The 27,318-nt window shown below is 45.9% G+C and overlaps 1 protein-coding gene across 1 annotated transcript in view; it reads left to right on the top strand.

The window, feature by feature from the left end:
- NLRP13 (NLR family pyrin domain containing 13) overlaps nt 1-26,246 on the top strand; it is a 51,093-nt gene extending 24,847 nt beyond the window's left edge. Inside the window, exons 7-15 of the mRNA XM_065534965.2 lie at nt 2,167-3,754; nt 6,022-6,192; nt 9,550-9,714; nt 10,807-10,968; nt 12,690-12,860; nt 15,904-16,074; nt 18,811-18,981; nt 21,658-21,828; nt 25,827-26,246. Of these exons, the coding sequence (XP_065391037.1) occupies nt 2,167-3,754; nt 6,022-6,192; nt 9,550-9,714; nt 10,807-10,968; nt 12,690-12,860; nt 15,904-16,074; nt 18,811-18,981; nt 21,658-21,828; nt 25,827-25,947 (2,891 nt within the window). The 3' untranslated portion in view covers nt 25,948-26,246. The remainder of the gene's footprint in view (nt 1-2,166; nt 3,755-6,021; nt 6,193-9,549; nt 9,715-10,806; nt 10,969-12,689; nt 12,861-15,903; nt 16,075-18,810; nt 18,982-21,657; nt 21,829-25,826) is intronic.
- The last annotated feature ends 1,072 nt before the right edge of the window (nt 26,247-27,318 follow it).

The raw sequence follows: 27,318 nt of genomic DNA, 5'->3' as shown, positions 1-27,318 counted from the left end.
GTGATTCTCCTGCCTCAGCCTCCTGAGTAGCTGGGATTACAGACGTGTGCCACCACGCCTGGCTACTTTTTGTATTTTTAGTACAGACGGGGTTTCACCATGTTGGTCAGGCTGGTCTTGAACTCCTGACCTCAGGTGATCCACCTGCCTCGGCCTCCCAAAGTGCTGGGATTACAGACATGAGCCACCACACATGGTTGTAATTATCTATTTGTAATTTTGGTTCTAAGAACTGGCACCCAATGTCTCTAGTCAGCCATCTCGAACCTCCTCAATCCACAACACTTACTTTTTCTTTGTGGTGAGAACACTTAAAATCTATTCTTTCTGAAATGCTGAACTATATAATACATTATTAACTACAGTTACATTGCTATGCAATACATCACAGAACTCGTTCCTCTTGTCTACCTGAAACTTTGTACCCTTTGCTCAAAATTTCTCCTCTTCCTCTCTCCTTCCCCCACCCCATTCCCCAGCCTCTGGTAATCACCGTTCTACTCTCTACTTCTGAGTTTTACTTTTTTAGATTCCACATACAAGTGGTATTTGTCTTTATGTGTCTGGCTTATTTCACTTGGCAAGAAGAAATCAGTATGTCAGAGAGATTTTCACTCCCATGTTCATTGCAGCACTATTCACAATAGCCAAGATATGAAATCAACCTAGGTATCCATTAACAGATGAATGGATAAAGAAAATAAGGCCTATAGATGTAATAGAATACTATTCAGCCTTTAAAAAGAAGGAAATTCTATCATTTGTGACTATATGGATGAACCTGGATATTATGATAAATGAAATAAGTCAGGCACAAAAAGGCAATTACTGCCCCATCTCACTAATATATGGGATCTAAAAAACTTAAACTCATAGAAGTAGAAAGTAGAATGGTGATTACCACTCATTCCTAATTTTTTTTACAGATATGTAATAGTTATATATCCTTATGGGGTGTATTCTACAAATACATTCTAGTCTACCAGGTGCCCACTTTCACTTAGATGAAGATAGTAGCAGCTTTCTGCCTGTTTTCCCTGCCTCCTTTCTTACACTGATGCATCATAATCTATTCTTTACAAAACCAGGAGCTTTAAAAAATTAAGGTGTCTCATTCCTTGGTTTTCGAAGCAAAGATATTCACGATCCAGCCTCCTACCACGTACCTTGGTCAGTGTACTCTAGAATGCTCATTTCTGTCTCAGGATACTTAACAGGCCCCAGAAGGCCTCTAAGAACAGCTAGGCTCAATCCCTTCTCACCCCAGCCTCTCTAGACGTGCTGGCTCTTGTGCTGTGACTGACCCCACAGTAGTCATTTTGGGAAGAAACCCAGGAATGGGAAGACTGGGAGAGACAAAGCCTTGATCTTCAGGGCAGCCTAGAGTCCAAGCCCTCACCAGCTGAAGCTGTATGGGCACAGGGACCTGGGAAACTGTCAGGCTCTACAGTTACCAGTTCCCTAGTGAGTTGGCTCAGTCTTCAGTGAGTGGAACTCTCATCTGCCCAAATCCCTTGTTGCCCTCAAGTGTTTCGAGGAAGTGAGATACAATCTGATAGCTGGTGAGTGAGGAGGGCTCATGGGGCCCCCTCTACTGGCTAGAAGGTGTTTCTGGGATTCTGAGCTGGTCAGAGAACGGGGTAGGCACCCTCAAGGGGCTTGCAGAAAAAATTCTGGGTAGGCATTCACCTTGGCCTTCCACCCTGTCTGAAAGGACTTCAGACTGACTTCTCTTCTGATGATTCTTCTCCACTCTTAGTGTATTTTCCTCTAGTGAGAGACTTCTCACTATGATCCCTTCTCTGCCCTCTCCTAAAGGTATTCTTGATCTCTTACATTGTTGTGTATTTTTCATTTGTGTATACCATCAAATTATTTAACTGTCTTCACCTTTTGCAATTTTTTTTTTCTTTTGAGACAGAGTCTCTGTCACCCAGGCTGGAGTGCAGTGGCACGATCTCGGCTCACGGCAAGCTCCGCCTCCCGGGTTCACGCCGTTCTCCTGCCTCAGCCTCCTTTTGTAACTTTCTACCACTGCATTCCCACAAAACCTGGGAAGGCAGGGTTTATCTTATTCAAGTCTTTGGGGTAGGAACTTTGTAATTGAATCATTCCTAATTCTGAAACTTATTCTTACTATTATTCTCCCCCCTTCCCCATCTCTAGACCACAGAAGAAAATACAGAGAGAAGATGACGGCTAAACTTTTGGAGACATGGGACAAAATCGATTGGCCTAAAGACCACGTATATATCCGTAATACATCAGAGGGTGAACATGAGGAACTGCAGCGCCTACTGGATCCTAAGAGGACTAGAACCCAGGCTCAGACGATAGTCGTGGTAGGGAGGGCAGGGGTTGGGAAGACCACCTTGGCAATGCAGGCTATGCTGCACTGGGCAAATGGAGTTCTCTTTCAGGAAAAATTCTCCTATGTGTTCTTTCTCAGCTGCCATAAAATAAGGTACATGAAAGAAACTAGCTTTGCTGAATTGATTTCTTTGGATTGGCCTGATTCCGATGCCCCCATTGAAGAGTTCATGTCTCAACCAGAGAAGCTCCTGTTTATTATTGATGGCTTTGAGGAAATAATCATATCTGAGCCAAGCTCTGAGAGCTTGAATGATGGCTCACCATGTACAGACTGGTACCAGGAGCTCCCGGTAACCAAAATCCTACTCAGCTTGGTGAAGAAAGAATTGGTTCCCCTGGCTACCTTACTGATCACGATCAAGAACTGTTTTGTGATAGATCTTAAGCCCTCCTTAGTGAATCCCTGCTTTGTACAAATTACAGGATTCACAGAGGAAGACCTGTGGGTATATTTCATGAGACACTTTGAAGACTCAAGGGAGGTTGAGAAAATCCTGCAACAGATAAGAAAAAACGAAAATCTCTTTCATTCCTGCAGTGCCCCCATGGTGTGTTGGACCGTATGTTCCTGTCTGAAGCAGTCGAAGGTGAGGTATTATGATCTCCAGTCAATCACACAGACCACCACCAGTCTGTATGCCTATTTTTTCTCCAACTTGTTCTCCACAGCAGAGGTGGATTTGGCAGATGAAAGCTGGCCAGGACAATGGAGGGCCCTCTGCAATCTGGCCATGGAGGGGCTGTGGTCTATAAACTTCACGTTTGACAGAGAAGACACTGAGCTCGAGGGCCTGGAAGTGCCTTTCATTGATTGTCTCTACAAGTTCAATATTATTCAAAAAGGCAACGACTGTAGGGGTTGCATTACTTTCACCCACCTAAGTTTCCAGGAGTTTTTTGCAGCCATGTCCTTCGTGCTAGAGGAACCTAGAGAACTCCTTCCCCATTCCACGAAGCCACAAGAGATGAAGATATTACTGCGAGATGTCTTGCTTAACAAAGAAGCCTACTGGACTCCAGTGGTTCTGTTCTTCTTCGGTCTTTTTAAAAAAAACCTAGCAAGAGAACTGGAAGATACGTTGCATTGTAAAATGTCTCCCAGGGTAATGGAGGAATTATTAAAGTGGGGAGAAGAGTTAGGTAAGGCTGAAAGTGCCTCTCTCCAATTTCATGTTCTACAACTTTTTCACTGCCTACACGAGTCCCAGGAGGAAGACTTGGCGAAGAAGATGCTGGGTCATATCTTTGAAGTTGACCTTAATATTCCGGGGGACGAAGAACTCCAAGCTTCTTCATTTTGCCTAAAGCACTGTAAAAGGTTAAGTAAGCTAAGGCTTTCTGTTAGCAGTCACATCCTTGAAAGGGACTTGGAAATTCTGGAGTGAGTATTACAAACCATTTCTTTCTCAACTTTCTCCTATTTTCTCAGGCTCTGTGCAAATTCTTTCATGCAAAACCAGGGATGTGTTGTCGTTCTGTATTCATGCTTATTTCTGACCAGATGGTCTGGAGCAGCTCCAGCTTGAAAGAATATTGTCCTTTAGGCATCATCTAGTTTCCTAGCTAATTTAATTGATCTACTTACAGACAGATCTTTATATCTTAGGCATACAATATGGAAGGTTTAAGTACCAGGCATTATGCTAAGACATCTGCTCGTATGTAACTGAATGCCCATGACTGAGTGGTTATTAATTGGGTGTGGTGGCACACACCTGTGGTCCCAGACACTTGGGGACTGTGGTGGGAGGATTGCTTGAGCCAAGGAGGCAGTGGTTGCAGCGAGTGGAGAACACATCACTGCACTCCAGCCTGGGCAACAGAGTGAGACCCTGTCTCAAAAACAAAATAAAGAATAACCACCCCCCAGGTGAGGCTGATACACATTAAAATTTGAGAACCACTGCTCCACACATAGATACATTTTCCTTTGCTCATTTCTCTGTCTCCTTTTGCTACAGTGCTGAGTGCTGTCAACCCTCCCAATGGATCATGGGAACTAGGGGTGGTTTTGCAACCCCCGCCCCCCCACCCAACAGATCTAGGGAGCCAAAGACTTACCACAGATACTTGAGGTTGTAAGCTGAGTGTCTCAAAGCTTTAAGAATCAGGGGGATAGTCATTCCCAGCTCGTTAGAGCTGAAGTTCAGATGGGTCAGCTTGCTGTAACCCAGAAGGACAAGAATGAGGTCCTGCAAAACTAAGCTTATGATTTTTACTTCAGTAAGGGAGAGATACCTTATAGAGTCTAGTCATGTCTTGGGAGCACGAAGTCGGAGGAGGACATGTATAGAGTTCTAGAACCTGAGCTGGATGATTTTTAAGGTGGGTGAGTTTTAGGGTGGGTAATGAAAGAGAATTGGTTTGGATTGGACAGAGTTTCAGATAATTGCCTTGCATTGATGGGCCAGAGTCTTGAAGCAAGTGTTGAGGATTAGCATGGGTCAGTAAGCCAGGAAGTTGGCTCCTAGTCTTATCTTCCAAGAGCAGCTCTTTCCTGGAGCAGGTAGTGAAGGTGTTTTTGTCCGTTTTCAGTATTATTTGGCACAAAAACAGGCCCGCATGCTTCGTCCGGGATGGCTGAGTACAGGGACATTAAACTGCACATTGATTTCAGTTTTCATTTCCTATCCTGGGGATATTCTGATTAAGAGATATGAGATGGGCCCCAGAAATCTTCATTTGAAAATGGACGTGTGTGTGCACAACCTCCCTGCCCCACCCCCACCCACCTCTGCCAAAACTGGAAACATGACTCTTAACAGTGCTGCAGCTGTGGGCCTGCGGGGTATAACTGCATATACCCTTTAGGTACTTAAGAAATGTTTCTTCTATTTTACTTCCCTCATCTCTTGTGAAATAAAAGCTTGATTTATGACTTTAATACTCGATTACTCTTAACATTCAGAGCCCATTGCATTAGGAAGTGGTTTTTTTTTATTTTTATTTTTTTGAGACAGAGTCTTGCTCTGTTGCCCAGACTAGAGTGCATGGCACAATCTCAGCTCACTGCAACCTCTGCCTCCCGGGTTCATGCCATTCTCCTGCCTCAGCCTACCGAGTAGCTGGGACTACAGGCGCCTGCCACCATACCCAGCTAACTTTTTGTATTTTTTAGTAGAGACAGGGTTTCACTGTGTTAGCCAGGATGATCTTGATTTCCTGACCTTGTCATCAGCCCACCTTGGCCTCCCAAAGTGCTGGGATTACAGGTGTGAGCCACTGTGCCCGGTCTTTTTTTTTTTTTTTGAGACAGAATCTCGCTCTGTCACCCAGTCTGGAGTACAATGGTGCGATCTCAGCTCACTACAACCTCCACCTCCCAGGTTCAAACCATTCTCCTGCCTCAGCCTCCCAAGTAGCTGGGATTACAGGCATGCACTGCTACGCCTGGTTAATTTTTGTGTTTTTAGTAGAGATGGGGCTTCACCACGTTGGCCATGGTGGTCTCAAACTCCGGACGTCAAGTGATCCTCCTGCCTTGGCCTCCCAAAGTGGTGGGATTACAGGCGTGAGCCACTGCACCCAGCCCCATTAGGAAAATTGTAATAATTTTGTTAGGGCTTCTTTCTGTGTCCCGTAGGTGGTGTTCCAGGTGCTGCTTGAGGCTACTTTGCTCTTACGGTGTTCTCTCTCTCCCTCATGAAGGACAAGCGAGGTTGATTCCAGGATGCACGCCTGGAACAGTATTTGTTCTACATTGGTCACGAATGAGAATCTGCATGAGCTAGACCTGAGTAACAGCAAACTTCATGCTTCCTCTGTGAAGGGTCTCTGTCTTGCACTGAAAAATCCAAGATGCAAAGTCCAGAAACTGACGTAAGTGTGAGACGCCAGCAGCTCAAGAGGATACCCTAGGAGAATCACCCAAGTTCTCTCTTTTGATGAGTACTTCTCTTTTGAGAAGTATAACTTCTCTCTTTTGATGGATCATGAGGTCAGGAGATCGAGACCATCCTGGCTGACATGGTGAAACCCTGTCTCTGCTAAAAAATACAAAAAATTAGCCAGGCGTGGTGGTGGGCGTCTGTAGTCCCAGCTATCCGGGTGGCTGAGGCAGGAGAATGGCGTGAATCTGGGAGGCGGAGCTTACAGTGAGCCAAGTTCACAGCACTGCACTCCAGCCTGGGTGACAGAGCGAGACTCCATTTCAAAAAAAAAAAAAATTCCCAGGAACTCAACTGCAGAGATCCTGCACGTTTGGGGTGGGACATGAGCGCTTCTCACAGGCTACCACGTCATGCTGCTCTTGCTGGATCGTGGACCACACTTAGAGTAGTGTTGACATGCAGGCCATCCAACCTATGGCTACCTATTTGCCAGAAGGCAAGCTAGGTGCTCAGGAGGATACAATAAACTGTGTTTATATTTAAGAAACTGCTACTTAGGCGAAGCAGGCTGAAATTTTAAAATGCCGATCTATCAGGAATGATCTCACGCTAGAGGTACCTGTAGACAAAGTAATTTTTCCCTAGGGCCTCAGTCCTGCTGTTTTGAGCTGGATTTGAAGGAGTAGAAAACCTCAAGGGTATGGTGGAGTCAAAGCACTCAAGAGGAGCTGTAGACACGTGTAGTCTGAGACGGTTTCGTGTCTTAAGCAACAGTAGGTAGCGTTTGATGGGTCACTGCTGCCTTCCGTGAGTACCGGGCGTCTCCTGTGTGCCAGGTTCTGTTCTCAGTTCGGAGGTTCTAGCAGTGAAGCCAACAGATGACTCCTGCTGTCGGGGATCTTACATTGTGTCAGGGAAGCAAACAAAATGATCACAATAGGACCCAAGAGGGTGGCATCTCCTGAAGAAAACTGGAGGCTCAGAAAGGATGTGTGAGGAGGAAGGTGGATTGCATGTTTTCAGTAGGAAAGGCAGAAGGGTCTCACTGAAAAGGTATTTGAGTAAAGACCGACGTGACTCGGCGTAGGGGAGGAGGGGGGACTGTGTCCGTGGATACCTGGGGGAAAACATTCCAAGACAAGAAAACAAGATAGAAGGCACCATGAGGAGAATGTACTTAGTATGTTCAAATGATATCAAGAAAGCCGTCAGGACTTCTATTACCAGTTCTATACATTTATTTCTGTCCAGTGACATGTTGCAGCCAGCTCCTACAAGCTGGTGAGAGCTACTTGTGTGTGTACCTGTCTTTGTAACTCTGTTTAGTGACAGCAAGTGGGCAGTTCGAAATTGGCCATGACCGGCTTGGAGAATTTACACCACAGAAATTGGCAAAGCTATAAATTAGGACTTTTTTTTTTTTTTTTTTCCTGGAGATCCAGGGGTAACATTTATCAGCATACCGCTGCATTTGATGTATATGTCCTTCCTCTTGAAGGCAACACCAGGGTTTTCTAGGCTTGTCCTGGGATGAATTATGGAGAAAGATGAGCTGCAGAAAAGGGAAAAAGTATGTGAATTAAAAACAACCTTTTAAAATAAAGGTGAGCAGGGGGAGTGTCCTCTCCAGAGCTGGAGGACAGCTATGGACGGAAGCATATTGGTCCCCTGCTAATATGATCCAAGGAGGAATGAATGACAGGGTCTCAGATCTGGCTTGAAAATAGGAAGAAATTAGCAAATGGAGGTGGACCTTGCATAACAATTAAGGGGGGAAAACTATAGAGAAATGCATAGCGTTGAATCTGAGGTGGGATTTGTCTGAATGATCTGGCATCTAGGCCAAGGAATTCTACCTTGGTTTTCGCCCACCATTAGGTCTTATTTTTCCAGGTCTAAAGCCTAGATGCGTGCATCAATTCAACCAGTTAAGAGTGAAAGGTTTGATCAGAATTTTCCTCAAACCTCAGTGGTACTGAGTGAGCTGGACCAAACTCATGAGAGGCAGGAATAGGGGCTGTGGCCTTCATTTATTTTTTAAAAATAGATTTAAGTTGGCCGGGCGCAGTGGCTCAAGCCTGTAATCCCAGCACTTTGGGAGGCCGAGACGGGCGAATCACGAGGTCAGGAGATCGAGACCATCCTGGCTAACACGGTGAAACCCCGTCTCTACTGAAAAAAAAAAAAAAATACAAAAAACTAGCTGGGCGTGGTGGCGGGCGCCTGTAGTCCCAGCTACTCAGGAGGCTGAGGCAGGAGAATGGCATAAACTCGGGAGGCGGAGCTTGCAGTGAGCTGAGATCTGACCAGTGCACTCCAGCCTGGGCGACATAGCCAGACTCTGTCTCAAAAAAAAAAAAAAATACATTTAAGTTCATGGGTACAACTTTATGTTTGTTTCACAGGTAAATGTGTGTCATGGGGTTTGTTGTACAGATTATTTCATCACCCAGATATTAATCCCAGTACCCATTAATTATTTTTCCTGATCCTCTGCCTTTTCCCACTCTTCACCTTCCAACAGGCCCCAGTGTTCCTCTCTGTGTCCATGTGTTCTCATCGTTTAGCTCCCACTTATAAGTGAGGACATCTAGTATTTGGTTTTCTGTTCCTGCATTAGCTTCCTAAGGATGATGGCCTCCAGCTCCATCCATGTTCTCAGAAAGGACATGATCTTGTTCTTTTTTATGACTGCATAGTATTCCATGGTGTATAGGTACATTTTCTTGTTTAGTCCATCATTGATGAGCATTTAGGTTGATCTCCTGTCTTCGCAATTGTGAATAGTGCTGCAGTGAACATACATGTGCATGTGTCTTTATAATAGAACAATTTATGTTCCTTTGGGCATATACCCAGTAATGGGATTGGGCAGTCTTCTTTTTAAATTTTTCTTTTAATATTAAAATTTTGGTCTTATTTAGTTCTCAAGATAAGGAGAAAGAAGTTAAAGAAAATGCAAGAGAGTTATTCTTGCTGGGCTTGAGTTTTTCTTTCTAGGTTGGATTGTATGTGTGTAGCGGGGGGTCACACATACAATACACCTACTCCTAGAAGAGTAGGTGGCCCCAGGACCTCTTCATGGCAGATCTCTAGGAGAGGTGGAGAGGGAGGGAGGGACTCCTCACTTCGTACATGCAACTGAGTTTACTGATTTTTGAGGGGAGTATGTTAGTTTTCATTTTCAAGGTCCAGTACCATGGTTCAGCCCTTGTTTTAGATGCCTTGTGTACCCTGTATAACCTTGGCAGTGCGTGTGGTAGAAGGCAGGGTGAGGAGGCAGACGGGATCCTGGAAACCAGTCTTCTCCCCCAATCCAGCTTTCCATGTCCCTTCCCTTCCTCAGGTGCAAATCGGTAACTCCTGAGTGGGTTCTGCAGGACCTCATTCTTGTCCTTCAGGGTAACAGCAAGCTGACCCATCTGAACTTCAGCTCTAACAAGCTGGGAGCGACTGTCCCCCTGATTCTTAAAGCTTTAAAACATTCAGCTTGTAACCTCAAGTATCTGTGGTAAGTCTCTGGCTCCCTAGATCTGTCAAGGGGGGTTGCAAGACTACCCCTCGCTTCCACGATCCATTGGGAGGGCTGACAGCACTCAGCATTTTAGCAAAAGGAGACAGAGAAATGAGCAAAGGAAAATGTTCCTATGTGCGAAGCAGTGGTTCTCAAATTTTAATGTGTATCAGCCTCACATTGGGGGAGGTTCTTTCTTATTTTGTTTTGTTTTTGAGACAGGGTCTCACTCTGTTGCCCACACTGGAATGTAGTGATGCAATCTCCGCTTGCTGCAACCACTGCCTCCTTGGCTCAAGCAGTCCTTCCACAGCAGCCCCTGAGTGGCTGGGACCACAGGTGTGTGCCATCACACCCAGTGAATTTTTCTACTTTTTGTAGAGATGGGGTTTTGCCATGTTGTCCAGACTGGTCTTGAACTCCTGGACTCGAGCGATCTGCCTGTCTCGGCCTCTTGAGTGCTGGGATTACAGGCGTGAGTCACTGTGCCTGGCCCCACCTAGTGGGTGTTTTAAAATACAGATTCCAGGCCAGGCGCGGTGGCTCATGCCTGTAATCTCAGAACTTTGGGAGGCCCAGGTGGGCAGATCACAAGGTCAGGAGTTCGAGATCAGCCTGACCAACATGGTGAAACCCGTCTCTACTAAAAAATATAAACATTAGTAGGGCATGGTGGCATGCACCTGTAATCCCAGCTACTCAGGAGGCTGAGGCAGGAGAATCGATTGAACCTGGGAGGCAGAGGTTGCAGTGAGCCGAGATCAGGCCACTGCCCTCCAGCCTGGGCAACAGAGCAAGATTCCAACTCAAAAAAAAAAAAAAAAAAAAAAAAAGATTCCAGGAACTCAACTGCAGAGATCCCGCACATTTGGGGTGGGACCTGAGAATGAGCACTTCTAACAGGCTACATGTCATGCGGCCCTTGCTGGATCGTGGACCACACTTTGAGTAGCATTGACATGCAGGCCATCCAGCCTCTGAAAGAGAGAAAGAGGGAGAAAGTCAGCTTTCATTCATGGAGCAGGGGGCTCTGTAAACGCAGATCACTCTTTCGGAGAGTAACGGTCTGTCTCGGGGTCTCTGTGATAGGTTGGAGTCCTGTGGCCTGACCCACCAGACTTGTCAGCTCTTTCTCAAACTCACTGAGAACACGAGTCTCAGCTTCCTCAGCCTGGGGGACAATGATCTCTCTGATGTGAAAAGCCTGAGGGAGTCCTCCACGCTACCAACGTGTCCCCTCAAGCAGCTGTCGTAAGTCTTGCGGCCTTCTCAAAGCATCTTCCTTGCAAGTTGGGGTGGCACAGCGGGGGTGGCAGTGGGCATGTTTTGGGGAACCTCAGGGATCCCCCTACTGTCTTTACTTGTCACATTGACATACTTATTTTCTTTCTTTCTTTCTTTCTTTCTTTCTTTCTCTTTCTCTTTCTTTCTCTTTCTCTTTCTCTTTCTCTTTCTCTTTCTCTTTCTCTTTCGTTCGTTCTTTTTCTCTTTTTCTTTCTCTTTCTTTCTATCTCTATTTCTATCTCTATCTCTTTCTATGTTTCTATGTATCTATGTTTCTATGTTTCTATCTTTGTGTCTCTTTCTATCTTTCTCTCTCTCTATCTCTATCTATCCTTTTTCTCTATCTCTATTCCTCTATCTCTCTCTCTTTCTCTATCTCTATCTCTATCTATCTCTATATCTCTATCTCTCTATCTCTCTATATCTCTGTTTGTCTCTGTCTCTCTGTCTCTGTTTCTGTCTCTGTTTGTTTGTCTGTCTCTCTACCTGTCTGTCTGTCTGTCGGTCGTCTATCCTTTTTTTTTTTCTTTTTCTTTTTCTTTTTTTTTTTGAGATGGAGTCTCACTCTGTCACCCAGGCTGGAGTATAGTGGCACAATCTCAGCTCACTGCAACCTCCACCTCCTGGGTTCAAGCGATTCTCCCACCTCAGCCTCCAGAATAACTGGAATTACAGGAACACACCACCATCCCTAGCTAATTTTTGTAATTTTAGTACAGATGGGGTTTTACCATGTTGACCAGGCTGGTCTCCAACTCCTGACCTCAAGTGATCCCCCCGCCTTGGCCTCCCAAGGTGCTGGGATTCCAGGCGTGAGCCACCGCACCTGGCCTCTTCTTTCTTCCCACCACCTTAGGTCTCAGTTCCAGCCAGGTTTCCCCTCACTTTGATCATGGCTGTCTCACCCGGCAGCCTTTCCTTGCATGATCTCCTTAGGCTTCTTTGATCCTCCCCAGATCTAGGGGTTTTCAACTGAATTCTGTTAAATTAGTTGAAACTGGGGATGATTTGATTTTTTTCCCCCAGGGGATATTTGGCAATGCGTGGACAACATATTTGGTTGTCACGATGGTGCGGGGGATGCTACTAGTGGGTAACACCTGGTGGGTAAAGGCTGGTTATTACTGATGTCCTGTAATGTACAGGGTGGTGCTGTCATTCTGCAGCTAAGTGTGATCCAGCCCACACCTCTGCAGGGCTGAGAAAATCCTACCTTGACTCACTGTTTTGTTTTGGGTTTTTTTTTTTTTTTGAGATGGAGTCTCCCTCTGTCACCCAGACTGGAGTGCAGTGGTGCAATCTTGGCTCACCGCAACCTCCGCCTCTTGGGTTCAAGCAGTTCTCCTGCCTCAGCCTTTCTGAGTAGCTGGGACTACAGGTGCCCGCCACCATGCCCAGCCTTTTTTTTTTTTTTTTTTTTTTAAAGCAGAGATGAGGTTTCACCATGTTGGCCAGGCTCTTCTCGAACTCTTGACCTCAGGTGATCCGCCCGCCTTGGCCTCCCAAACTGCTGGGATTACAGGCGTGAGCCACTGCACCTGGCCCTTTTTCTCCTTTAAGCTTTTGTTCTTTCTCCAATTTAATCTTCCCATAGTGTTTGGGTCTCGGGGGTTAAGGGGTTGAGAGAGAAAAGTAGAGGAACCTGGGCATCGTGGCTGAGGCTCACCTTGTACCCGCAACTTCCACAGCCTGGAGAAATGTAGCCTGTCGGCGGCCAGCTGTCAGGACCTGGTCTTGTTTCTCACCAGCATCCAACACATAACTCGATTGTGCCTGGGATTTAATCAGCTCCAAGATGACGGCATCAAGCTGTTGTGTGCGGCCCTGACTCACCCCAAGTGTGCCTTGGAGAGACTGGAGTGAGTTTTCCCTGGTTCCGTTTCTAGAAATGACTCTATGGGCACAGATACCAAGAATAATGGTTTCTTCATCTGCTATCTATTTACGTTATTAAAAAGTAACATTCACTGAGTAGTTACTGTGTGCCAGGAATTGCTGTAAAACAGATTCCGACTAGCATCCTAGATCTGTTGATTCCATCTCTGGAGTTTATGCCAAGAAAATTAATTTCCACAAGGACCCCAGGAAATAATGAATTTTTTGGTCAACCCATATGTGAGCTCTTAGCAGAGAGAGAACAAGGACTCAAGGCTGGGGTGGTAGATATGACATTTACTTCCTGCCCATAGGTGGAAGATACAGTTTTAAGAGTGACATATAAAAACAAAACAATAGATATGAAGAAAAACAAAGCAGAACGAGAATAGAATGACGGGGATGGGGTTGATTTCCCAGCAGGGTCTTCTCTCACCAACCTATTTGAAGAGGTGATACTAAAATTAGAGACTCAGATGAAGCAAGGGGAGGCAGCAGTATGCAGAGAAGAAACAGCAGAGTGAAAGGCCTGAGGTTGGGCCGGGCACAGTGGCTTGTGCCTGTAATCCCAGCACTTTGGGAGGCTGAGGCAGGCAGATCACGGGGTCAGGAGTTCAAGACCAGCCTGACCAACATGGTGAAACCCCATCCCTACTAAAAATACACAAAAAAAATTAGCCGGGTGTGTGGCATGTGCCTGTATTCCCAGCTTCTGAGGAGGCTGAGGAAGGAGAATTGCTTGAACCCAGGAGCTGGAGGTTGCAGTGAGCAGAGATCGTACCACTGCACTCCAGCCTGGATGACAGTGAGACTCCGTCTCAAAAAAAGGCGTGAGGTTGGAATGAGCACAGTATGTTGGAAAAACAATGAGGAAGCTAGCATGGCTGGAGTAAAGTGAGTGAGGGTGATAGTGGGAGGAGATGGAGGTGCCTGGGACATGCTGGGTTGTGTAGGAATCTGTTTTGTCTGGGGTGAGATAGAAAGTCATCCTTGGATTGGAAGTGGGACATGACCGTAATCTGACCTACTTTGAAAGGTCGTGCAGGCTGCTGTTGACAGGTAGACTACAGTCTGGACAAAAAGACCAGTATGAGCAAGAGATGGGGCTCCTATCGACCAGGAGAGAGTGGCCCGTGGGGAGGTTACAGGATTTCAGGATAGATGGGAAGGTAGAACCAATGGAGTTTGCTGATGGATTCAAGGTGGTTGAGGAGGGGAGGGTACTAAGAACACCTCCCAAAGGGTGAGGTTGGCAGCTAGGTAAAGGGTGGGACCATTCTCCAATACGGGGAAGATTGCGGGCAGAGCTGGGTCTGGGTGAAAAGAGTTTGGGTTGGGGATATAGGAGCTTGAGATGCCTATCGAATAACCACGCAGAGATGTTACATGAGCAGTTGTAGGCAGGACTGTGAGATGTTACCAGAGGATTTCTGTGCCAGGATGAGAGACCCCATACAGTGGTGGACACATAGTGAGATTCTTTAGATCTCCTTTCTCTAGCTGCATTGTGCTGCTGTGGTGCAGGTGTGGAATAGAGGGAAAGCTGGGTTCTCCAGAGACTGGACAACTTCCTAAGACTGAGTATAAAAAACAGAAAGGCCAAGGGCCTTTAGGTGTCACCAAATTCATGATCCTGGAGAACCATGGACTCTGAACTGGCAAAGTAGCAAAGGGCCAGTGCCCACTGAGCACTGAGTCTGCAAGAACAGGAATATCTATAGGTGATTCATACGTATAATGTGAGTTAATCATACGTGTGTAATTATGTGTATGATAATATAATGCGTAGAATTGTAACACCATTATGATAACTAATTATAATTAGTATTAAACCCTAACATAAGTATAACCCTAATAATTAGTATAATTATAATTGTGTTAATTCTACCCATTGTAACATGATCATACACACATAATTACATGTTGTAATTTTAACCAATTATAATTGTAATTATATAATTACAACTAATTATAATATAGTTATATATAACAAATTATTAAATTATAATTTGTAATATAATTGTAATTATATGTATATACATGTATAATTGTAACATATATTTCAATATATATTAGTGATATATGTATTATGTAATATGTATATTATATATGTAATAGTTAATATATGATAGTATATAACTACATATATTTTCATAAAACTTACATGTTAACACAAACATATTATGCAATACATACATATCTAACATATGCCATCTCTATTAGTGACATAATAATCTTCTACAACCTGCTCACTGCCTGTTTGCCAAGTGCCATCCCAAGCACACGCACTGCTCATGGGCTCACTGGCAGCTCTCTCCTAGACCATCCTCCTGAACTTCGGAAGGCAATGAAGGCTGAAAAGAGTGCAGGAGCTTGTCGAGGGTCTCCCAGCTGCTGACAGACAAGCCCATTTGGACCCGTGCCCAACTGGCTCCAGAACCTTGGAGCCTTGAAAGTTTTTTTCTCGCCGGGCGCAGTGGCTCAAGCCTGTAATCCCAGCACTTTGGGAGGCCGAGACGGGCGGATCACGAGGTCAGGTGATCGAGACCATCCTGGTTAATACGGTGAAACCCCGTCTCTACTAAAAAGTACAAAAAACTAGCCGGGCGAGGTGGCGGGCGCCTGTAGTCCCAGCTACTTGGGAGGCTGAGGCAGGAGAATGGCGTGAACCCGGGAGGCGGAGCTTGCAGTGAGCTGAGATCTGGCCACTGTACTCCAGCCTGGGCGACAGAGCAAGACTCCGTCTCAAAAAAAAAAAAAAAAATTTTTTTTCTCTATTTTTTCCTAAACCAATCACTAATGAGAAGCACAGACTTGATGTGCCCACTGTAGAAATCTGGACCGAGGGAGGGTTATGATACGCAAGGTACTAGCATAGACTGGGTTGGTGTCCAGCGGAAAAGAAAGGCCACGTGGTCCAGGGAGCTGCTGCATGTGTAGACTCGGAGGCGGCCTGAGGCTCTGCCCCGGGAGCCTCCATCTGGGCTGCTTCCCTGAGCATCTGTCTCTGTGGCTCTCACCCTGCAGGCTCTGGTTTTGCCAGCTGGGAGCACCCAGTTGCAGGTACTTGTCAGATGCTCTCCTGCAGAACAGGAGCCTGGCACACCTAAATCTGAGCAAGAACCGCCTGGGAGACGAGGGAGTCAAGTTCCTGTGTGAGGCCTTGGGTCGCCCGGATTGTAACCTGCAGAGCCTGAAGTAAGTTTTCTTGGCTCCCTCTCAGTGAGTGGATGGAAGAGAGCAATGGGGGGAATTGAAGCACCCATGCCTGAGTTCCTGATGGGGTTTGAGTGAGGTGTGGACAAGCTCTTTGCCATAGAGGAGCTTCTGGTTTTGTTGGGGGTGTGGGACGGGGAAAGTGGGATGACTGTGAATGTGTATGTGTCTGGGGGACCTTGAGATCAGCCCCCAGGTTTGATGTTTCAATGGGAGGACTGGGGACTCAGCCCGGAGTTGTATTCACCGCTACACTTCATCAGGGTGAAAGGACACAAGGCAAATCACCAAAGAGAAAGGGACTTGGGACAGAGTCCAGAGGAAACCAGACATAAGCTCCCAAGAGTCCTCTTCCCCATGTAGTTACATGTGGGATATGACAAGGTTTCTCTTCAAATAGCCTGATCAATCCTCTATTCTTTAATCCACAGTGCCCCTCCCCTTCCCTTTTCTTTTTCTGCCTTTACATGTCCAGGCTCCAGCGGCTTCTCAGTGTTAGCTCACATTCCTTTCCTTATTTGGGAAGAAAACTGGCTTTCTAGCTCATCATCGCAGAAGACTTCTTCGTCTTCTCCCCTTTCTCCCTTACGGGCCCACATTATCTAAGAGAAAGTTCAGATGTTTAGCCAATCAGGTCTAGTTTAGATAGTGCGGTTCGACCCCAGCCAATGGGGAAAGGGCACGGGGTCAGGATTTGCATCAGGGATAAAAACTTTGATTTTCCTTTGTTCTATGCACTCTCGGGGCCACTGACCAAAGAGAAGGATCCCTCTGGGCAGAAGTAAATTTGCTTTGCTGAGAACTCCTTGGTCTGAGTGCTCATTTTCCTTAAGACTGCAAACTTTATTTCCAACATCACACAAGACACACAACTCCTCCAGCCACCAGCTGTGGCAATCATGCCAAGTGCAGTCTACCAGGGCAGCCCATTGGAGACCCTCTGCCCAGGGTATTTACTGGGTGCTGGTTATGTGTGATCTAGCAGGTACCAAGACGTGAGCCACCGCACCTGGCCGGTCAATGGATTTTTTATTCTTCCAGGGGAATTTGAAACTTAAGCAAGAGTAGAGAGAAGAGCATATACTCCAATCCATGCTCAAACTTCAACAATTACTGATTTATGACCTATCTCCTTTCATTAAAGCTTCACCAACACTCAGTAATGGGATTGCTGGGTCAAATGGGATTTCTGGTTCTAGATTGAAGAATCACCACACTGTCTTCCACAATGGTTGAACTAATTTCTCCCTCTAAGATGATTTTGAGGCCCATCCCGTGGGTGATAAACACATTTATAAGAATGAAATTGAGTATGTTTTCAAATGCTGACAACCACTGATACAAACTTTTTTTTTTTTTTTACCAGTTGCATTTTGTTTTTTCCCTACTCACTTGTAGGGAATTCTTTCTTGTTTTTAAAAGCTTAATCTTTTTATTGTAAATTTACCATCTGTATATGTTTTGGGTGTGCAAAGTGTTAAGATTATGAATATAAAGTGGAATAAAGTTAGTTAACGTGTCCATCACCTCAAATACTTTTTTGTGGTGAAAATATTTGAAATTATTTTAGCAATTTTGAAAGGTACAATGTTCTATTAAGTACATTCGCCATGACATGCAATAGATCTATAAAAAAATGATATTCCTGCTGAGATTTTTGTACCCTTTGACCACCATGTGTAAACTCTAGGGAGACCTGACTGTCTTTGATTTGCATGTATCATTTATCAGGCTGGCAGTTCTCTTACACTTGGCCTTTGAGGGTTTAGCCACTGGACATTGTTCACATAGTCAAAACTGTTTCTATTTTTATTTATTTATTTATTGTTTTGAGACGGACTCTCGCTCTGTTGCCCAGGCTGGAGTGCAGTAGCACAATCTTGGCTCACTGCAACCTCTGCCTCCCGGATTTAAGTGATTCTCCTGCCTCAGCCTCCCAAGTAGCTGGGATTACAGGCACCCACCACCATGCCTGGATAATTTTTGTATTTTTAGTAGAGACGGGGTTTCACCATGTTGGGCAGGCTGGTCTCGATCTCCTGACCTTGTGATCCACCTGTCTTGGCCTCCCAAAGTGCTGGGATTACAGGCATGAGCCACCACACCCGGCCAAACCTTTTTTTGCAGGGGAGAGGGGATTTAAGGATTTTAGATTGCCATGCGCCTTCTCCGCATAAGGGTATCAGCCTTCTAATATTCCTCTCTCCTCCTGTCTTTTCCTTGTCCCTCCTCTCTCATCCCTCCCCACCTCATCCTATATTTTCTCCAAATAGTCACCTTGATTAACTGTCTTGAACTTATTATGGTATAGTAATTTATTCTGGGAAATTCAGACCTGCCATTATAGGAGATTCCTGGTATTTTCAGCTCAACTGTTGAGCTCGAGGGCTGAGAATGGTGCACTGTGATAACCAAGCCAACTCTGGGTGCTGGGGGGTAACCACCACAGAGAGGCCCTTCACACTCATGTACCTGCGGGGGGCATGGGTGGGAAAGGGCTGGACTGCTGTACCCTCTGCTTTCTTTCTATCTCAGGTAAATAGAGCTGTTGGAGGTGTCTCGGCCCTCCTGACTCAGCACCCTCCTCATTTGAGGCTTGGGACAGAAGTCTGGCTTCAGGGTGTCTCCTCTCCTTGGACGTGAGATGGGCAGGCGTAAACACAGCACAGTTTCGGGACACCATTACTTTCCCCCCTTTTGTACATTTCTATTTTGCAGTTTGTCAGGTTGTTCTTTCACAAGAGAGGGCTGTCGAGAGCTGGCTAATGCCCTCAAGCATAATCATAACGTGAAAATCTTGGATTTGGGACAAAATGATCTTCAGGATGATGGAGTGAAGCTACTGTGTGAGGCTCTGAAACCTTCACATCGTGCGTTGCACACACTTGGGTGAGTTGATGCTGTTCTCCTCGCAGAGTCTCCCTTCTCTACTTTTGCGAGTACGGAAATAAAATGACAGGATCCCATCAGGGGTTAGAAAGTGAGGCAAAGGAAGGACAAGTCCTCCTCTAATAAATCTCGGCCAGGCGCTGTGGCTCACGCCTGTAATCCCAGCACTTTGGGAGGCCAAGGTGGGCAGATCACCTGAGGTCAGGTGTTCGAGAACAGCCTGGCCAACATGGGGAAACCCCATCTCTACTAAAAATACACAAATTAGCTGGGAGCAGTGGCTCATGCCTGTAATCCCAGCATATGATGAGGTTGAGGCGGGTGGATCACCTGAGGTCAGGCGTTCAAGACCAGTCTGGCCAACATGGGGAAACCCCATCTCTACTAAAAAATACAAAAATGAGCCAGGTATAGAGGTGTGGGCACCTGTAATCCCAGCTACTCAGGAGGCTGAGGCAGGAGAATCGCTTGAACCCAGGAGGTGGAGGTTGCGGGGAGCTGAGATGGCACCATTGCACTCCAGCCTGAGGGACAAGAGCTAAACTCCATCTCAAAAAATAAAAAAATCTCTCCTGCTACATGATAAGCTTGAAGTTTTTCTCGTTTAGAGAAGTGTTTCACTCTTGTTACCACTATCCTCGGTACACTGCAAGTATTATTCCTCCCAATCCGTCCACGGTGGGCGCCAGGTGCTGGTGGGTGGGTGCAGCCTGCTCTCCGCACTGTGAATCTCCACTTCACGGTTGTTAACCGTCATGCAACGTAGACTCAGCACACTCAGATGAGTTGCTCTGAAACATAGGAGTTTTTGCTAAATGTGGCTTAAATGACAGCCATTTCTCCTGTAGGGAACGGCTCCAGGGCTCGCTAATCCAAGAGCTCAGTGATGTTTTCCGAAAAGGTGTTCTTCAGGATTTGTTAGTATCAAATGAACCGACTCAAACTGGAAACCACCTCCAGCGTTGCTGGGGTTTACCAGCCACCTCAAACCTCTGTTCAGAGATTGTTAAATCTACTCTATAGACACCACAAATAATCATTGGTTTAAACATAAACTAGACTTGTTCTCTCATAGGCCTGAAAGGGACATGAATAGGTTAATGGTATCTGCAGTGCCAAATTTAAGACAGTTTGGCATAAATGCATTCTGAACCAAGTTCGTCTTAAAAAGAATCAGTTAATGAAGCAACTTACTGAACTATTTCCTTAAGAGAGAGACTCATTCTGCCCTTTTTCTTTCTAAAAGAAGGGCTTTGTTTGTTTGTTTGTTTGTTTTTTTAAAGATGGGGTCTCATTCTCACCCAGGCTGGAGTGCAGTGGTGCAATCTCAGGTCTGTGTAACCTCTGCCTCCTGGGCTCAAGCAATCTTTTCACCTCAGCCTCCTGAGTAGCTGAGACAACAGGTGTATGCTACCACACTCGCCTATTTTTTTCTATTATAGAGATGAGGTTTCACCATGTTGCCCAGGCTGGTCTCAAACTCCTGAGCTCAAGTGGTCTGCTCGCCTCAGTCTCCCAAAGTGTTGAAATTACTGACATGAGCCACGGTGCCTGGCCAGCATGTCATAGTTATTTATGAACTCAGGTGGAGATTCCTGATGCGTTAAACTGATCTAACGTACTTTCTCACTTTTGTCTTTGTGTTTCTAGTAGCTAGCCAACCATATGTTCAAATTTTGTATTGTTGAATTTAGAAATAAGATAGAAAAAAAGTGGAAATCAGGAATAATAGTGCTATTTCAGTTCTTTCAGAGATCTAATAAACTCATATCCATTGTATACTAAAATGGTTTGTTTCACATTCTGCCAGGTTAAATTTTTGTTTCCCCCTCCATCAAATACAGTTTAAAATAGTATCTGCCTTTGATAGGATTGATGGATGGGTTAGATGAGTTACGTGTCAGTATTTAAAAGGTGCCCAGCATGGAATAAGTACTCCACTCTTTTTTTTCCTTTTTTTTGTGAGAGGGAGTCTCACTCTGTTGCCCAGGCTGGAGTGCAGTGGTGCAATCTTGGCTCACTGCAACTTCAGCCTCCCGGGCTCAAGCAATTCTCTGCCTCAGCCTCCCGAGTAGCTGGGATTGGATTACAGGCTCACACTACTACACCCAGCTAATTTTTGTATTTTTTTGTAGTAGAGACAGGGTTTCACCATCTTCCAGGCTGGTGCTGAACTCCTGACCTTGTGATCCACCCACCTCAGCCTCCCAAAGTGCTGGGATTACAGGTGTGAGTCACTGCACCCAGCCCTTTTTTTTTTTTTTTTTTTTTTTTTTTTAAAGACAGAATCTTGCTGTCACCAGGCTGAAGTGCAGTAGTGTGATCTCAGCTCACTGCAACCTCTGCCTCCTGGGTTCAAGCAATTCTCCTGCCTCAGCGTCCTGAGTAGCTGGAACTACAGATACGTGCCAACACGCCTGGCTAATTTTTGTATTTTTAATAGAGAGGGGATTTCACCATGTTGGCCAGGATGGTCTCGATCTCTTGATCTCGTGATCCACCCACCTCAGCCTCCCAAAGTGCTGGGATTACAGGCATGAGCCACCGCACGGGGGCAAGTGCTCCACTCTTAAGCAGTCTGTTTTAGTAATAGTTTTTCTGTAGATGTGATATCTCTTTACTAACTTTCCAGTCTCAGAGGATTATCTGTTATGCTTTCTTCCCGCCCGCCCCTAGGTTGGCAAAATGCAATGTGACAACTGCTTGCTGCCAGCATCTCTCCTCGGTTCTCAGCAGCAGTAAGAGCCTGGTCAATCTGAATCTTCTAGGCAACGAATTGGATCATGATGGTGTCAAGATGCTATGTAAGGCTTTGAGAAAGTCGACATGCAGGCTGCAGAAACTCGGGTAATCCCCGCTGACTTTTCCATGGGCGAGAACCTACAGGGACAAGGCTAGATTGACTAGGCTTCTAGAGCACGCGTCAGGTTTCCATTGCACTCGGCTTCCTCGGGGAAGAACCTACAGGGACAAGGCTAGATTGACTAGGCTTCTAGAGCACGCGTCAGGTTTCCATTGCACTCAGCTTCCTCGGGGAAGAACCTACAGGGACAAGGCTAGATTGATTAGGCTTCTAGAGCACGCGTCAGGTTTCCATTGCACTCAGCTTCCTCGGGGAAGAACCTACAGGGACAAGGCTAGATTGACTAGGCTTCTAGAGCATGCGTCAGGTTTCCATTGCAGTCAGCTTCCTCGGGCAGTGCTGGCCAATGGAACTTCCAGTAAGGGTGGGAATGATCTCTCTCCCTGCTGTGCACCTGCCACGTAGCCACTAGCGGCATCTCATCATTGGGAACTTGAAACATGGTTAGTGTGACTGGGAACTGTAGTTTTTTTTTCTTTCTCCTTTTTTGAGATAGTGTCTCACTGTGTCACCCAGGCTAGAGTGCAGTGGTGTCATCTTGACTCACTGTAACCTCCACCTCCCCGATTTAAGCAATTTTCCTGCCTCATCCTCCCAAGTAGCTGGGGTTACACGTGCCCGACCCCATGACCAACTAATTTTTGTATTTTTGTAGAGACAGGGTTTTGCCTTGTTGGCCAGGCTGGTCTTGAACTCCTGACCTCAGGTGATCCACGTGCCTTGGCCTCCCAAAGTGCTGGGGTTACAGGTGTGAGTCACTGTGCCCAGACTGTTTTTGTTTTTGTTTTTGTTTTTGAGATGGAGTCTCACTCTGTCACCTAGGCTGGAATGCAGTGATATGATCTCAGCTCACTACAACCTTCTCCTTCTGGTTTAAGCAGTTCTCCTGCCTCAGCCTCCCCAGTAGCTGGGACTACAGGCGCATGCCATCACACTTGGCTAATTTATTGTTGTTGTTCTTGTATTTTTAGTAGAGACAGGGTTTCACCATGTTGGCCAGGCTGGTCCCGAACTCCTGACCTTAGGTGATCCACCTGCCTTAGCCTCCCAAAGTGCTGGGATTATAGGTGTGAGCCATGGCTCCTGGCTAGCGGCCTGTTTTCTTTAACATAAATTTAAATGTTTAGTTTTATTAGGTTGGTGCAATGTAATTGTGGTGTTTGCTATTACTGTTAATGCAGTGGTTTTAAACTAATGGTTTTTGCCATCACTTTTAATGGCAAAAAGGGCAATGACTTTTGCATCAACCTAATAATTAAATCTTAACAGCCACTTAGGGCTAATGATCTTCATACTGGATGGTACAGTCCTGGAGAGTTTTGGGTATTTTGAGAGCCTGCTCATTTTTATCATTCTTGTACCTATTCTACATTTCACTCCACAGCCATTAACTCGTGGCTTCTTTTTCAATACCGACTCTGGGCCAAGCACCATGGCATGGTAGACAGACAAATGAACATGAGCCTTGTCCTCACAAGTCTTGAGTTCTCCTCCAGGAGATCACAGGTCTGAGACATAAAAGCAATCTCTGTTGTCACGAATGCTGTGAAAGAAACTCTGGGTTGAGATGAGACAGGAGGGTGACCAGAATAGCAAGGGGCTTGCCTGAGGTGGTGCCATTGATCCTGAGTCCCAAGGAGGCTGGAAGGAGGAGTCCCTACATCAGGAAGGGAACATGAGAGGTGACTAGAGATGAAGGGTGGAATGTACTACGGATGTTTCAGTAGCATGTGCAAAGGCCCTGAGGTTGCACCAAGCTTTATGTTGCCCCTTTGAGGCACTGAAAGAACAACATTTAATTAGAATACTCTCTACCCCATCCAGTATTCTAAGGAAATCAGAAAAGTAAGCAGACTGGCTGCAGTTGCTCATGCCTGTAATCCCAGCACTTTGAGAGGCCAAGGCAGGAGGATCACTTGAGGCCAGGAGTTCAAGACCAGTGTGGGCAACATAGGGAGATCCTGTCGCTACAAAAATTTAAAAAGTATTAGCTGTGGTCCCAGCAACTTGGGAGGCTGAGGTGGGAGGATTGCCTGAACCCAGGAGTTCAAGGCTGCAGTGAGCTATGATCATGCATTCCAGCCTGGGTAACAGAGCAAGACCCTGTCTCAAAACAAAAAAGTTGGGGGGCATGGAGAAAGGTAAGCAGTTAACAGTTATTAGGTACATTTCAGCAGAAGTCATCTCAGATGCCAAGGAACCTTGCCTTCTTTGGAAGTGAGTCACAATCTGCACCTTTTAGATTTAAGATTTGATGTTGCCAACTTCACACTTCAGTGGTGCGTTTTAAAAAGGGTTCTGAGACAGTGACCATTAACGATGGAGCTTCTCTGCTGTCTGTCATGCATGTGTGAGGAAGGGACTTCTGACTGGGTGCCCAGACCCTCACCTCCTCTTGTAGAATGCTCAGATTTTATTTTTCAAAAATTGCTAGATGCAGATTGAGAAGTGCGTGGATTTATTCATACGCAGTGACAATGGCCTGAGTTACCCTGGCCTGCCCACGAGGTCCCTTGTGTCATCTGCACCATGGTTTTCTCATCCCCTGCCTTTGTGCTTGTGCCTTTTCTCTATGGAAAGGGGTTCCTGTGCCATCAGATCTTCTCCCTGACAGCTGTGGGTTAGGCTCAGGTGGTGGGAGGTCCCAATCAAAGGGTAAACAAAAGTTACCTTCATTTGTTAGTCTCTCTGTAGGGTGGTGCCAAAGTCATTGTGTTGTTTGCTGTTACTTTGAATGCAGTGGTTTTAAAGTCATGGTTTTCGCCTTTTTTTTTTTTTTTTTTTTTTTTGAGACAGTTTCGCTCTTGCTGCCCAGGCTGGAGTGCAATGGCGCGATCTCTGCTCACTGCAACCTCTGCCCCCCGGGTTCAAGCGATTCTCTTGCCTCAGCCTCCCGAGTAGCTGGGATTACTGACGTGTTCCACCATGCCCGGCTAATTTTGTATTTTTAGTAGAGACAGGGTTTCTCCATGTTGGTCAGGCTGGTCTAGAACTCCCGGCCTCAGGTGATCCACCTGCCTCAGCCTCCCAAAGTACTGGGATTACAGGTGTGAGCCACTGTGTCCGGCCGCCATTACTGTTAATGGCAAAAATGGCAATTACTTTTGCCTAAACCTTTGTTGCTTTATATCAGTTTGCCCCTTTACACCGCACCCTGCCTGTACTTCACTGCTTCCAGCCAGCTGTTGATAAGCACCTAGACTGGTTCAATGTCAGTGCTACTGTGAATAGTGCCGTGAGGAACACACACAAGCATGTAGTCCATATACACCATGGGCTACTACACAGCCCTAAAAAGGAATGAAACCATGTCCTTTGTGGCAACATGGATGCAGCCAGGGGCCATTAGCCTAAGTGAATTTGCAGGAATAGAAAACCACATACCACATATTCTCACAAGTTTGAGTTAAACAATCAGTACATGTGGATTTAAAGATGGTGACAGTAGCCCGGCACAGTGGCTCACACCTGTAATCCCAGCACTTTGGGAGACTGAGGCAGGTGGATCACCTGAGGTCAGGAGTTCGACACCAGCCTGGCCAACATGATGGTGAAACCCAGTCTTTACTGAAAATACAAAAATTAGCCGGGCGTGCTGGCAGGCACCTATGATTCCAGCTGCTCTGGAGACTGAGGCAGGAGAATTGCTTGAATCTGGGAGGTGGAGGGTGCAGTGAGCCAAGATCCGTGCCATTGCACTCCAGCCTGGGTGACAGAGTGAGACTCCATCTCAAAAAAAAAAAAAAAAAAAAGTGTTAACAGTAGACACTGGGGACCACTAGAGGGAGGAGGGTGGGAGGGAAGCAAGGGTTAAACTACGTGTCAGGTGAATATTCACTTGGGTGATGGGATCATTCATATACCAAACAATAGACCCATGTAACAAACCTGCACATTTTCCCCTCAACCTTTAAAAAAAAATCATTACTTCTAAAGTGCTTCACTGCTTCTAAACTTCAGTTACTACTTTTTTTTTTTGCAGGATTCAAAAAGACTTGCACAGCGTAGTGAGAGAGGAGATGCAGCCCTCCCAGGAGGAGCTCTGTCTGAAACTCAAGTGTGCTTGGGATTTTAATGACCTTGAAGACAAGTGGTGGTGGTGATTCCACGGATCGGATGTCACGTGGCTTGACCACGGATCTTGGGGGAACGCCACCAGAACATCCTGGCCTGTGTGTCACTCTGATGTCACCATTTGTGGGGACAATTGAGCTGTTCCCTGCAGGAGGCTTTATCACGGTTGTGGGAGGCAGCTCATTACACACCCAGGTCTGGAATCCTAGTCTAATATTGTCTGGTCATAAGTTGGCTGTGCCTTCAGTCTTGACTATGTCCTCCTTGGTATCATGTTTTTAAGTCTTGGAGGTACTGAGAGAATTCAATAAAGCAAAGGATATAAAAATACCTCCGGAAAACCCAAAGCCTTAATTCTCATGGATTGAGAAGTAGGATCGATATATTTATAATTCCATAATTATTATACTGGGATTAAGTCACATAGACATCCAGAACTCCTAATATGCTTTTATTTTCACTTATATTGATTCCCCCAAGAAGTATTAGACTCTGCATTGATTTTTCTTTGAGACAGGGTCTCTCTCTGTCACCCAGGCTGGAGTGCAGTGGCACCATCTTGGTTCACTGCAACCTCTGCCTCCCAGGCTCAACAGATCCTGCCACTTCAGCCTCCCGAGTAGCTGGGACTACAGGTGTGTGCCACCATGTATTTTTTTTTTTTTTTTTTTAAGTAGAGATGGAGTTTTGCCATGTTGCCCAGGCTGCTCTCAAACTCCTGAGTTCAACCGATCCTCCAGCCTTGGTCTCCCAAAGTGCTGGGATTACAGGCGTGAGCTACCACACCTGGCCAACCATGTTATTTCTGATAATCTGACAAGAGATTTCGCGATTGTTTCTTTAAAAACAACAGGGATGGGCTGGGTGCAGTGGCTCACACCTGTAATCCCAGCACTTTGAGTCCAAGGCAGGCAGATCACGAGGTCAGGAGATTGAGACCATCCTGGCCAACGTGGTAAAACCCTATTTCTACTAAAATACAAAAAATACAAAAAATTAGCCAGGTGTGGTGGTACGTGCCTGTAGTCCCACTTACTCAGGAGGTTGAAGCAGGGGAATTGCTTGAACCCGGGAGGTGGAGGTTGCAATAAGCAGGTATCGTGCCACTGCACTCCAGCCTGGTGAGAGCGAGACTGTCTCAGAGAAAAAACAAAACAAAAACAAAACAAAACAGGGATGGCTGGGTGCAGTTGTTCATGCCTGTAATCTCAGCTATTTTGGGAGGCCGTGGTGGGCAGATAACAAGGTCAAGAGATCGAGACCATCCTGGCCAACATGGTAAAACCTCATCTCTACTAAAAACACAAAAATTAGCTGGGCATGGTGGCAGGCACCTGTAGTCCCAGCTACTCAGGAGGCTGAGGCAAGAGAATTGCTTGAACCCAAGAGGCAGAGGTTGC

This window comes from Macaca fascicularis, chromosome 19, assembly GCF_037993035.2.
Source record: "Macaca fascicularis isolate 582-1 chromosome 19, T2T-MFA8v1.1".
Classification (NCBI taxonomy): Eukaryota; Metazoa; Chordata; class Mammalia; order Primates; family Cercopithecidae; genus Macaca; species Macaca fascicularis.
Note: the sequence above shows the minus strand (reverse complement) of the source record. Positions and strands in the feature narration are given on the sequence as shown.